This window comes from Monopterus albus, unplaced genomic scaffold (genome assembly GCF_001952655.1).
Source record: "Monopterus albus unplaced genomic scaffold, M_albus_1.0 scaffold253.1, whole genome shotgun sequence".
Classification (NCBI taxonomy): Eukaryota; Metazoa; Chordata; class Actinopteri; order Synbranchiformes; family Synbranchidae; genus Monopterus; species Monopterus albus.
Window position 1 is genome coordinate 583,303 of NW_018128133.1, and position 13,472 is coordinate 596,774.

Sequence of the window (13,472 nt, forward strand, 5' to 3'; positions counted from 1 at the left end):
ATATATATATATATATCTTTACTTTGAAACAGCAATTTCATGAGTGTTTCGACTGGCCCAGACTACACTACTACTTTCTTTGAAGGAAATGGGCCCATAAAGACAAGTTTGGTCATCTTTTCTTTCTTGTCTGATTTACTTTCTGCCACTGACGGGGATGGACTTGCTGTGATGCAGCATGAATGTCTGATCTGTTGGATCCATTTATTCTTGCATAAGCATTTTTTGATTGTGTGAAAAAAAAACAAACAATAAAACTTTTTTTTTTTAAGTTAAGCTGCAGTTTGTTGTGAGGAGTCAGTGAGTGGTGTTTTCTGTCTCTGTGTCTAATGTCTGTAGTATCTGCAGGTGTTGAGTAAATAAAGCCTGTGACACAGTTCAACGAGCGTGTGTTCGTGCTTTCATCAGACATGTCTTCATTGGTTGTAATCAGCTTCCAGTGAAGGTGGCGCGCCAGCCTGTTGCTTGAACTGTCACATACATCCGTAGTTTAGTAGTTAAGACCGGAACTGTGTTTCCATAATGTAATAGTGAAATCCTCCACGGTTTCCCATCAGAGCACAGCCCTCCGTCACATGCTTCAATGTTGGTTTTCACCCAGGATGAAGGGGGCCAGGCCAAACACAAGTGGACGCTGAGAAGAATAACGCCCAGATCCACGAACGGTGGCAGAACAACTCCTTTTCCCAAAGGAATGACTTTTGCCGTTTTTGTGCCGTTTTGTAGCGCTATGAAGTAAAACTCCGCCATATTCACCCCACCACGCCCGGAGCTCAGCTACCAGGGTAAAAACTCGCTACTTCAGTCTTGTAAAGTTGTTGCACAAAATTAATTTCCTCTTCGCAACGAGAGAAACAAGCTAATACAAACTGCCCCCGGAGCAAGTACTACTGCGAATTTATGTTTGTTAAGCCTTTAAGCCTTGTTTCCAGTTCAGGAGGACATTGTTTTGGTGCAGGCTGTGGGGATTTCGGAGCTGCTAAACTAAATATATTGACTTAAGGATACTCGGGGACTTTTCTTCCTGTATAACCAGTATTATCTGTGTTTGTGTTATCCAGGAGTAATGATTCTGAGCTCCTTGGGGGCTTGCTGCCTTAGCCCAGGGGCCAAGGAGGCTCGAAGGATCAATGGGGAGATTGAGAGGCAGCTCCGCCGGGACGAGAAAGACTCCCGACGGGAATTCAAGCTGCTTCTGTTGGGTAGGTTTCTGTATTAAAGGCCTGTTACTGAAGTAATGAAGTAAGGAGCTGGTGCTGATGCAGGTCGAGGCATTTTGGGTCTAATCTGTAATGCAACTATAGCTGTTAAATTGATATTGAAGAAACAAGTTTAATATTTTCTTATGCAGAAGCAGTGAAGTCAAATTATAAAGTTCCAGTTAAAATAGGTAGGTAGGTACTTTATTGATCCCCCAATGGGGAAATTTAAGTGTTTCAGCAGCAATAGAGAACAGACAACATAACACCATGAGAACAAGCACCACACACACATCCTGATAAATAAATTCCAAGTACTCAAAAATAGACAGAATCAAGTATTTGAATAATCAGAACAGAATTTACATATGTGCATATTATCTATGCATTTTACTCCAGGATTTGAGTATTGCACCTCAGTTGACTATTACATAGTCCCTCATACTTTCACCTAGCTTATCCCTGCAGTGATGTGTTGTACAGTCTGATTGCTGTGGGGAGGAACGACCTTGATGTGTTGTACAGTCTGATTGCTGTGGGGAGGGACGACCTACGGTAACGCTCCTTCTTACACTGGGGATGTAACAGTCTTGCACTGTTCAGGAACTGTTCAGAGCCTCTACTGTGTGGTGAAGTGGATAGGAGGGGTCGTGCATGATGGATGTTAGTTTTACCAGCATCCTTCTGTCCGCCACCTCCTTGATGGGAATCCAGGGGGCAGCCCAGGACAGACCCAGCTCTCTTGACCAGCTTGTTTAGTCTCTTTCTGTCCCTGTCCGTGCTACCTCCCGCCCAGCCCAAAACAGCGTAAAAAACAGCAGATGCCACTACAGTATCATAAAAAGTCAGAATGAGTGCCCCCCGCACACCAAAGGACCTCAGTCTCCTCAACAAGTGGAGGCCGCTCTGGCCCTTCGTGTACAGGGCATCAGTGTTTTCAGTCCAATCCATTTTGTTGTTGAGGTGGACCCCCAGGTATTTAAAGGTGTCCACAATCTCAATGACTGAGCCCTGGAAGTTCACCGGAGTGAGTGCTGGTGATTTCCACCGGGGATCAATCACCATCTCTTTAGTCTTACTGGTGTTCAGGACCAGTCGATTTTCCTCACACCACTTCACAAAGTCAGTAACAACCCCCCTGTATTCCCACTCACCTTGGGAACCGGGACAACACAGTCTTCCATAGGGCTGGGACTCTCTCCAGTCTAAGACTCAGGTTAAACATGTACAGGACCACCTCACTGACCTGGTCTGCACACTCCCTGAGGACCCTGGAGCTGATGTGGTCAGGGCCTGTGGCCTTCCTGGCCTTAATCCTCCTTAACTCCCTCCGGACCTGGTCTGCCATGAGGCGGATGGGGCTGATGGGCGGTGACTGCTCAGGAGCTGTGGGATGTTGAGAAACCCCCGTGAGAGTGGGAGGAAGGGCAAGGTCCAGCTGAGGTGTGAGCAGTGCAGCTGCGAGGAGACAACTGACCTGGAGAAGTAAGTCGGGGGGGGCTGAGGACTGGGTAGAGTCAAATCTATTAAAAAACAGATTCAGTTCATTTGCCCAGGCCTTGTCCCCCACAACCTGGTGACCATCTCCACTTTTACTATGACCCGAGATGTATTTCAGTCCTCTCCACACCTCATGCACGTTGTTATTCTCCATGCTCTGCTCCAGCTTCCTCCTGTGGCTAGCCTTGCACCTCCGGATCATGTACTTTAGTTCCCACTGCACCCTGCTCAGATCCTCCTTGTCCCCTGAGAGGAAAGCCCTCTTCTTCTCATTTAGCAGTACTTTTAACTCGGGGCTCACCCACGGCTTGTTGTTAGGAAAACACTGTACTCTCCTGGATGATACGGTATTTTCCACACAGAAGTTTATGTAATCCGAAACACAGTGTGTGAAGCCGTCTATGTCCTCTTCATGAGGACTGCAGAGGATATCCCAGTCCGTGGTGTGAAAACAGTCCCTCAGCTGCTCAATTGCCTCCTCTGTCCTACCTTTAGTACCCTGACCTGAGGTGACACTTTTTTCACCACTGAAGTATAAACAGGAATCAGGTGGGCAAGGGTGTGGTCAGAGCGACCTAGAGGGGGGAGGGGGGAGGGGGGCGGAGGTGTACGCCTTCCTGGCATTTGCATACATTAGATCCAGAGTTTTATGGTCCCTTGTGCGGCAATTTAAATGGTGGGTGAAGTTTGAGAGGGTGGCCGAGAAGGGGAGAGAAGCATGGTTAAAGTCCCCCCCGATAAGAATTAAAGCATGTGGATGTTGTGTCTGCAGCCCGGCTATGAGCACCGGGCAAATAAAATAGTAAAATACTTCAAGTACTACCTAAAACACCTCGCAATTAAATAGTTTTTGAGTAAATGTACTTAAGATTAGACTATTCACTTTCCAATTCTGGATATAAATGAACTATAAGGCAACTCACCAACAAATAGACATCAAAACCCTTGACTTAACTGGACTTGGAAGTATGTGATGATGCTTTTGTGGTGAAGCAGTCACCAAGGTGATGTCTTTACCTGCATTAATCGGTTTGTTGGTTGGTTCACATCATAATGTGATGAATTAGCTTAAAGTTTGTTTGGGATGGAAGGTTATAGATGTTTGAAAAGGTCCCCAACTAGACGCTTTGTTTGTTTGTTTGAATGGAGTCAGAAGCCAAACAGGTTTGGAACTACCGGGTTAATGTTCAGCATAACAAATACTTTTACTTTTGATACTTAAAACTCATTTTGCTGTTACTACTTACATACTTAAACTTGACAAGGATTTTTAATACACTGTTGAATGTATGTTTATACTGTGGTATTACTATCTTTGCTTCAGTAAAAGATCTCAGTACTTCGTATTCCCCAGTGTATGGTAGAAATAAACTGAAACTCCTCACAAAATAAGTAAAAAAATGCAGATGTACATATCCTTTACTTGATTAGCCTTTAAAGTACTTGAGTGCATAATGATGTGTTTGTGGTTGCATATGAAGAGCTAATGTGCACTGTAAAAATGATGCAGCTGTGTGTGGTCACAGCACAGCCCACCACAGAAAACTCCACAGCATAACAAGTAGACCATAATCATCATAACCAGCGATGGAGGAAGAATTCAGGCCCTTTTAGTTTGAAGTGACACAGCACAATCTAAAAAAAAATACCATTACAAGTAAAAGTCCTGCAGTCAAAATGTTATTCAAGTAAAAATACATAAATCTTATCAGTGAATTGCAAATAAAATAGTAAAAGAAAAAGCATTTGTACAGAAAAATCTTCCATGTGAGTGTTATTAAATATATTACAGTAGCATGAATGTGCTAATATGTTCTTACTCATGTGGCTGGTTGAGGTGGTGTTAGTTTGAAGTAATAATACTAAAACAGCAACAAAACTGAAAATAAAAAAATACATAAATTTAACTAATTCAGTCTTTTAGTTGTGTAATAGACAACATAGTGTATATTATAAATGGGTTATAGATGGGTATTTTGTCCATAAAATCTTAATCCATGAAGTCAGTGGTACCTACAGCTGTCAAATGAATGTAGCGTAATATTTCTGTTTGCAAAGTAATGGCATGTATAAGTATTTAAGTAAAGTACAGTGTTTGTTCTTCCACCACTGATTACAGCAGACTGTTCTTACTGAGTAGAGACGCTTTAGTCCCATCAGTTTGAAAATAAATACATTTATAGTAAATATCTGATAGCTGTATCATCATGGAGGCCATATTTTATTTCTCTTACTTGACAAAAGATGCAGTGTTCAGACTGGGGGCTCCAGCAAAACGATGCAACCCGGTGCGGCAAAAAAGTCGGATCTGTTTCAACTTTCACCGCACCAGACGGTGACATCATGCCATTATTGGTACATGTATTATTCCCTAAAAAATTCTTATAATTCTTGTCCTAGGACAGTTTTTTATGCCTCTTTCTTACGTTTTGATATTTTTCAGGTGAGAAAATAGCCATCTAGTTTTCACATATGTGAGCCACTGTGCTCATATTATCACATTCTGTGACCTACAGTGTATGTGATAGCATTTACGATGTGGTGGTTCATGTAACGGTATATGGTACCAGAGGCTTGAGGCCTCTGGTACCATAAATTTGACCCTCTTTAACACTCGTAAGTGAGAAGTGACAGCTTAGCAAGGCTGTGAGTAAGTTTAAGGTGTACTCCAGTTATACTGGTTGTGGTTTCTTTGCTTTCAAAAGTGACTGACTCATGCTGAATATGCAACCACCCTTTCAGGTTTGAAAAGCACATGCATAGTTTCAGTGCTGACAAAACAATGACCATGTATTTAGAAGACACATTACATTTTAAGGGTTACACCATATTCAATTTAGTGTCATTCTAAATAGTCCTATCAAGTGTTTACCAACCTTTTAAGATAGTAGTCTCCTTTAAAACTCCTAAATGATAGTGGAGGTCATTTACAGTTACTTTGCTTGCAAAGGTCTCTGTTGCCCATGTGCGTGCGCTGTCATATCATCTATGTCAGCCACAGGGGGGAAATGCCGCAGCTTGTTTTAGTTCAGCCTTTTTAAAAGATATAGTCCGTGCTGAGATGGCAAAATAGTGTGTGTAAAACATAAGTCAAAGAATAAGCAAAAGGCCCCGAGGGTACAAAAACAAGACGCAACCAAGACTGTGGTAGTTAAGGTAATTCCAAGATTGCATAAGAGTGGGGAGTGTAAGTGCTTCACACACGGTACCTTGTCAATACCAAACCTTGCTATTGTGTTAGTTAATACAGACAGCGGACAGAGGTAGAAGATAAGACTTCTGAAGATATCCCAGCTAACAATGAAATGATCCCACTAACAAGTATGATGTAGTGTATTTCCAAGAGCCATAGAACCCCGCTGTTGTCCAACCCTGCTAGCAGCTCTGTGGTGCTCTGCTTAGGCATAGCCATGCTGAGACCTAGGTACTAGCATTAGCATGCTCACAGTGATAGTGCTTATATGCTTGTGTTTGGCAGGTACAGTATACCTTTCACCATGTTCACCATCTTAGTTTAACGTTACAGCCTAGTAACATTTGCTACTTTGCACTAAACACAGCAAAGTACAGCTGGGACTGATAAGGATGTCATTAGTTTTGCAGATAGCTGGCCGTAGTATTTTATCATTATTACATACTGGAGAAATTGGAACTTTGACCTGGTAATGATGAAAAGTCATGTGATTGCAAGTCATTATGAGAGTAACATGAATGTCTATTAAATTTCATGGCAGCCCATCTTGTAGTTGTTGAGGTATGTCATTCTGGACCAAAGTGGTGGACTGACAACTGACATAATAGATGTAATAGAAACGATTGAAAATGCATCAGTGAGCCATGTTGTTTCATTAGATAACGTGTTCCTTTATCATCAAGAACATGGGCAGCGAGTTATTTTGAGCTGATCCTTCATAGAGCGTACTGCTGCTCTGAATGCACCACAATGGGGGAGGGATGTATTGAGAGATGGTCTAACATGTTGATTTTGGTCTTTTAATGGCATTTATTTACAATTAAAATATAGAATGCCGTCCGCCTTGTCCTTTAGGTATGTATGTGCATCTGCAGTAATGTTGTGTATCTGTTGTGGTGTCCAGGAACTGGTGAAAGTGGGAAGAGCACTTTCATCAAGCAGATGAGGATTATCCATGGCCGTGGATACTCTGAAGAGGACAGGAGAGGTTTCACAAGGCTGGTCTACCAGAATATCCTCACAGCCATGCAGGCCATGATCCAGGCCATGAACACATTACAAATCCCCTACAAGTATGAACACAACCAGGTAGACTAGGCTGGTGTTTTTTGCTCTCTCTCTCTCTTTTTTTTTCCTTGCTGTTTCTCATAGACAGATTGAGGAAGAGGTTTTACAACACACTGTCTCACTGAAGTGTGTGCAAGGTTTATTTTCTCTGACACTCACGGAGCCTGCAGCATGTTTTATTGTGTATTCACAGTGAAGTACTTCCCATAATTTGCAACGGTGTTTAGTTTTGCAATCCTGCTGCTAGAGTTTTGCTTACTTATTGAGGCTGTCTTTTTGGAACGCAGACGTGACATTACACTGCCGTCATGTAAAGACAGGTGGCACTGAGCCAAAAACAAGAAAGAGACAGAATATGAAGGGATACAGAGAATTCCCCATTAATCAAACAGGGATCTGCCCTTGTCGTAGCCAAGGCAGGAGCTTATTAATCACAGAGTTGCTGTTTCACACGAATATGCTATATAAGTTAAAGTTCCAAGTAAGGCTGATACCCAGACCAGGAGAGTCCATTTCCTGTGTACTGTAACAACATGAGGAGGATGTTTTGTAAACATTAACCAAGTCAGAGTCAGCATGTGGGTTACACGTTTTTCTTGTCAACAGTAAGAATGAAGTTCTGAGATCACAGGCTATAGGCTTTATATAAAGATGGACAATGTGTCACCACTTTCTGCCACTATGCAAACGTGAAACCAAAATAATGTGAATACAGGGGCTGCCATCTTACACTTTGTGATGCATTTTGCAACCAGATTCTGTGCAGTAGCTGTCGGATCATCTGAAATGCACCCCTTTTTATATCATTGAATAATTTATTACAAACTTGTCAGAAAAGCAACCATTTATACACAGATCACTGTGATAATATCTAACAAAAATGACGGATAACAATCAGCTTTGGGGAAATTGCATTTGATTTATTTATTTATTTTTTAATGTTTAGTCCCATCTACTGAGATGGAGAGGTTTCTGACCTACCCTGCGGTCAGCCACCAGGGGGCGGTTGACTTGTGATGGCTTCACTTCTGGGGAGCTGTCACATCGTCCATCTTTATATACAGTCTGTGGGTGTTTCTCATATGGGTTGTTGTTGTTTCCCTCACTTGCATCTTATCCTTAATGTAAGATGTGAGGAAAAAAATGCAGAAAAAAACACGAGAGAGGACTCGAGGAAACGGGACGTCCTTTCCTTTTATTCTTCATCTGAAGTGTCCAGTCACCAACTGCTTTCTGATAAAGGGGTGTGTCGGTTCATGAAAAACGTCTGTGAAGGATGGTCTCGTGTATCCTCGGTCATGGCTCCTCCAGCAGTCTCCTCGGTCCTCAGAAGCGATATAAGAGACTCGGAGCGTCTTTGGTCGACTGGAACAACTTCTGGGTCAATCAAGGATGTAGAGACTTAAGAAAATTGTAGTACAAATGGAGTTGCTGGATTGTCCTTGATCATGCCATTGATGTATGATTAGTAGTACAAATCAGGTTTTGAAGTATGGAACCATTAGAATTAGCCTTACCACCTATTATGACTATTTCTGAGGCCTGCTTGGTCACCATTTCCCTCTAACATCCACATTCATAATTCTTCAGTGACAGTGTGTAAGAACAAAAGCATGAGCTCGTTTCTATGAATCACTCCATTTGTTTCTGAAAGTGTTGGGTTATGTCATTAATTTCTCTTCTGTTGTTCAGGCCAACGCCAGTATCATCAGTGGGGTTGATGTGGACAAGGTGACAACATTAACAAGCCTATATGTGGATGCAGTCAAGAGCCTGTGGAGTGACCCAGGGATTCAGGAATGTTACAGTCGGAAGAGGGAATACCAGCTCTCAGACTCGACCAAATAGTGAGTGCAAACAGAGACTAATTACTCCTCAGACATTGCCAAATAGTTTCTAGTGTTTCTTCTGCCAGTTGTCTGTTTAATGCACTCAGAGGGTTTTGTCTTGAGTGGTTATTCCATTTAAGGCTGTTGACACAAGGTTTAAAGGCAAGGAAACACTATTTAAAGAGTCACTGAAGAACTAAATAAATGTACTGGTTCTTTGACTCATTTTAACTGGTTTTGTTGTCATTTTAACTATGCATTGTCTTCCTGTGCTAATAGCTATCTGAATGACTTGGATCGAATTGCTGATGCTGCTTATCTGCCAACCCAGCAGGATGTTCTGAGGGTCCGAGTGCCCACAACAGGTATTATAGAGTACCATTTTGACCTGGAGAAGGTGGTGTTCAGGTGAGTGTTTTGTGGTGACACTCGTGGTTTGTAAGATGGTGTGTTCTACTGATTTTGGTGACCTGTTGACTTTTTCTCTAACTCCGTCATGAAGTTGAACAGTTTTTGTAAAATATCCCAACAACTATTGGGTACATTGCCATGAAATTTGGTGCACCCATTCATCCCCCCTCTCAGACTGAACTGTAACAAATTTATATGATACCGATCTTTTATTTAGCGCCACCGTCAGGTCAAGTAATGACATTCCCTTAAGCCTCAGCTGAAATTTGTGCTTTGTGCTGATTAGCAATTATTGATAAACATTATACCTGCTTACTGTCATAGTGTCTTTGTGGCCACATTAGTATGCTAATGTTAGCATTGATCTCAAAGCACTGACTACTGCCTCACAGAGCTGCTGGTATGATTGTAGATCCTTAATCATATTTCCCTCCTTTCCTGATAAAACTAGGGAGCATTTCTGTGGAAGTAGAGTCACAAATTGGAAGCAGTTGGTCTTGTTTGAGCATAGATAGACCTTGTTAAACAATTAATTGCCAAAGGTCCATAGTATTATTCTGGCCCTTAATACAGTAGCTTTTTAGCTTTTATCAGCTCTGTCAAAGTTTCCACTCCCAGAATTTAGCCCACTTTACCTTTCAATGTTTTTTTTTATTATTATATTACTGTTATTAAGGAATTTAATAATTTACTTAATTACCTTAGTGGTGCCTGAAAATTTGAAGAGTATAACTATTTGTTAATGAGCAGTATGATCTTTTTTTTTTTAATGATTGCTTAAACCTGTGGCTGTAGGATGGTGGATGTGGGTGGCCAGCGTTCAGAGCGGAGGAAGTGGATTCACTGTTTTGAGAAAGTCACTTCCATCATGTTCCTGGTGGCGCTCAGCGAGTATGATCAGGTCCTGGTTGAGTCGACCAGTGAGGTAAAATGTGGCCTGCTGTCTGTAAAGTAAATGTTAACAAGTCTTAACAAGCTAATCTTTTCCTATTTGTGTTGTGAATCTGTAGATGGGAAAGAAAGGTGCTCACTTTGGGATAAAAATTGCTGAGAGGAAGTGGAAAACAAAGTGATAGTTTGTTTTGTTCAAAGCCAAACCTGTTAGGTGAAGATGATGGCCTAGATGTCTACCAAGTCCAGCACTAGTCTGATTTCCTAACTTTCCTTTTCTGGTCACAGTGACCCTTTTTGTGGCAGTGCACAAAGATCACCTGCAGGGGGAGCTCTTTAGTTGCTCCGTTTAGCAAAGTGCACCTCTCAGCAGGGCCTGTTCACTCAGTGAGATCATAAACCAGTTGTATTTACTCACAGAGGCAGTCACTGCTGAAGTACTGCTGTCTAACACATCTGAATTCATAATTTTGATCATGCTGAGATGTTTGTGTCATGTTTTTTTTTTTTTTAAGAATCGAATGGAAGAAAGCATGGCCTTGTTTCGAACAATCATAACCTACAAGTGGTTCAGAGATTCCTCAGTCATCTTGTTCCTCAACAAAATTGATTTACTGGAGGAGAAAATCATGTATTCACATTTGGTCGACTACTTCCCTGAATATCATGGTAAGAGGACGGTTAATTCTTGACACCAGTCATAAAAATGCAGCCGAGTGTGATAGTATCTATGTTGTCAACATACTATTACAGTGACTTAGTTAAGCATGTCTGTCTGTCTGTTGGTATTTAGATTAGCTGTCTTTAAAGTGACATTGTGTAATTTTTAATGGAAGAATTCATCCTGCAGATGAAAATTTGAACTCATAAACAATAACACACTTTTACTTAATTTAACACACTGCCTAGTTTCACTGCTGCAGCATCACTTGGTCTGGTATGACCAGTATCTTATGCTGGCTAATGTTAGCTAACCAAACAATACTGAGTCAGTTTCATGAATTCTCTATTTGTGCTGCCGTTACTATTTTTACACTCCATTTTAACATTTACTAATATGACATTATTGTCCAGACCTGGCAGTTTATCATCGTTGGTCGACCTGACAGCGAGTAGAACAGGGTCACACGCGTGAAACAATCTGTGTATTACTTCTTGTTTTACTTTTGTGATAAAACTATTGAAATGTTTGAGATACACAAAACCATGAATCAACATGAACTGACTTTCAGATTATAACATTTTAGATCAAGAGGTTGTTTTTTTAATGGATTAAATTTTTAATTTATAAGAGGAAGACTGTGGTATGCATCTTTCAGTGGTTACATAATATCACTTAAATGTTGCCCAACTATTTTATGCTATAGTGCCTCATTGTCACTACAGAAAATACCATAGCTACATTCATGTGCTGTTTTTTCCTCTCTGTAACCTTCTACCAGGTCCCCAGCAGGATGTCACAGCAGGAAAGAAATTCATCTTAGATATGTTTCTCAGTCTCAATCCTAACGAGAAGAAAAGGATATACTCCCACTTCACCTGTGCTACAGACACAGACAATATTCGATTCGTCTTCCGCGCGGTGAAGGACCACATCTTGTTTGAAAACCTGGAGATCTACAACTTGGTTTAAGATAGTGCTGTTGCTGGTGTGATTCAATCGGCTCTGTGCAGCTGGCAGCCAGGAGAGCTCTGCAGTAATTCAGTTTGCCTTACACTGCTACTAAGCACTGTCATTCAAAACAGGAAATTGAGAAGCTACAGAGCCAAAATGACCATGTACTACTGATGTATTTAATTTTTCCTGTTGGGCTCTTTGAAAATGGATGTCTCCAGCTACTTCCTGACAATTAAAGTGCTGCCTTAGTGTGGAGTCTGTGCATGCAGAAATTTATGGAGCTTGTTGTGAACATTTTTCTTCGGTAACGGTGTAAATGCACATGGATAGCTAGAGATGGAAAGCAGTGTTTTTGTGGCCTCAAAAGCCTCCGAGGACTAGTAAGGTACTATGGTAGGTTTCTCCTTCAGAGAATCTGTGGAAGACTTGCTACATGCAGCACCTCACATCACTAACCCAGGTTGGTCCCAGTTGTTTTTTTTTTTTTTAAAGTTAAAAACTCTTTTAAATACTCTAAACATGCTCAGCTTGTCTTGATTTAATGGGAAACAAGTCATAATTAACACTAATACATTTATCACAGATAAACACTGGTTCTCTTGTATCATTGGCTCTTCTGCTGATCTTCTCTCTCTGTGGTCACTGTCACTTATATTTGTACACTTTGTCTGTGATGGTGTTGTTCACTGTTAAACCACTTTGTGCAAGCTCAGCATTAGCATTTTCTTAAACAGGTAACATGTTTCGTAGGGACATTTGCATATCCTTTTTTAAGTCATGCCATAGCTTGTAGAATACTGTTCATTCGATTCATGTACATCGGGTTGTTTTCTAAAAATCATTTGCTAAAATGGTCTCTGATCTTGCCTCGTTATTTATCTGAATGCATATTGTAAATATTGCATGGTAGCATGGTAATTTGCTAGGTTCTTTTCACCCGTGTTGAAAGGCTAAGCGAGATAGAACTGTTTAAATCATCTCTGGGGGGCATTTAAATAGTGTGTACTTGATCTATTTTATAGATTGATGTACTACTTAAGGATAGCAAATGCATGGATTAAAAAAACAAACAGCTGATCTCAGCACTTATGTTTACAAAACTCTTGTTAATGATTTGTTTAGTTCAATGTATGCTTAGATGTCAATGTGATATCTTAATGCAGTCTTAGTATTTTTAATCGGATTGGTTAAATAAATGGCCATTTTGCTACTCATGTTTTCATTCTTTGTCTGTGTTTACAAATCGGCTGCAGCAAACGGTTGGTTAGCTATTCATGTGTTTGTTGTCTTGGCTGCTCCATCGGCTCATCTGGAGCAGTGCTAGTCCTGAAATCCTCTGTGATGCATCCATCTGGCTGCAGCAGCATGTCCGTCAGAGGTCCATATTTTTAATGTTGTACACAGGGTTTATGTAGTGTGGCACGGAACCTTTATTTTTGGTAGAGGACACGTGCTGAGAGTAAAGTGGCAGCAGTACATGGCACTAGTGATGTGCAAGGATGGCTGAAGGCTTGAGGAGGCTGTTGGCCACATTTAATCAATCATTCTACATTCTATAGTCAGACATGTTGATTGAATGTAAAAACACTAAGGTTGCACCTTTTTTCATTATTAATATGGTCATTTTCTTGACTAATCCATTGTTTTATCTGTAAAAATAGAAGAAAATGGTCCATAGCAGTTTTTTCCCTTGTGGAAATCCTCATGTTTGTGAAGCCAGAAAATGTTCAACTTAAAATAGTTTGAAATGTTTAAATGACTGA

The 13,472-nt window shown here is 41.0% G+C and overlaps 1 protein-coding gene across 1 annotated transcript; it reads left to right on the forward strand.

Annotated features, from left to right (window-relative positions):
- The first annotated feature begins 7 nt into the window (after window positions 1-7).
- LOC109972348 (guanine nucleotide-binding protein G(q) subunit alpha-like) lies at window positions 8-12,919 on the forward strand. The gene is made up of 8 exons (XM_020621131.1): window positions 8-785; window positions 1,062-1,202; window positions 6,797-6,981; window positions 8,653-8,807; window positions 9,069-9,197; window positions 9,996-10,125; window positions 10,607-10,760; window positions 11,534-12,919. Exons 2-8 carry the CDS (start codon window positions 1,067-1,069, stop codon window positions 11,722-11,724), a joined length of 1,080 nt encoding a protein of 359 aa, XP_020476787.1. The 5' UTR covers window positions 8-785; window positions 1,062-1,066; the 3' UTR covers window positions 11,725-12,919.
- Window positions 12,920-13,472: the final 553 nt, after the last annotated feature.

Excerpts from the sequence above, each read along its gene's own strand:
- LOC109972348 (XM_020621131.1), top strand. The coding sequence starts at position 1,067 with ATGATTCTGAGCTCCTTGGGGGCTTGCTGCCTTAGCCCAGGGGCCAAG. Across the intron at positions 8,808-9,068 it reads CTCTCAGACTCGACCAAATA|CTATCTGAATGACTTGGATC; the intron begins GTGAGTGCAAAC and ends CTGTGCTAATAG. Across the intron at positions 10,761-11,533 it reads CTACTTCCCTGAATATCATG|GTCCCCAGCAGGATGTCACA; the intron begins GTAAGAGGACGG and ends ACCTTCTACCAG.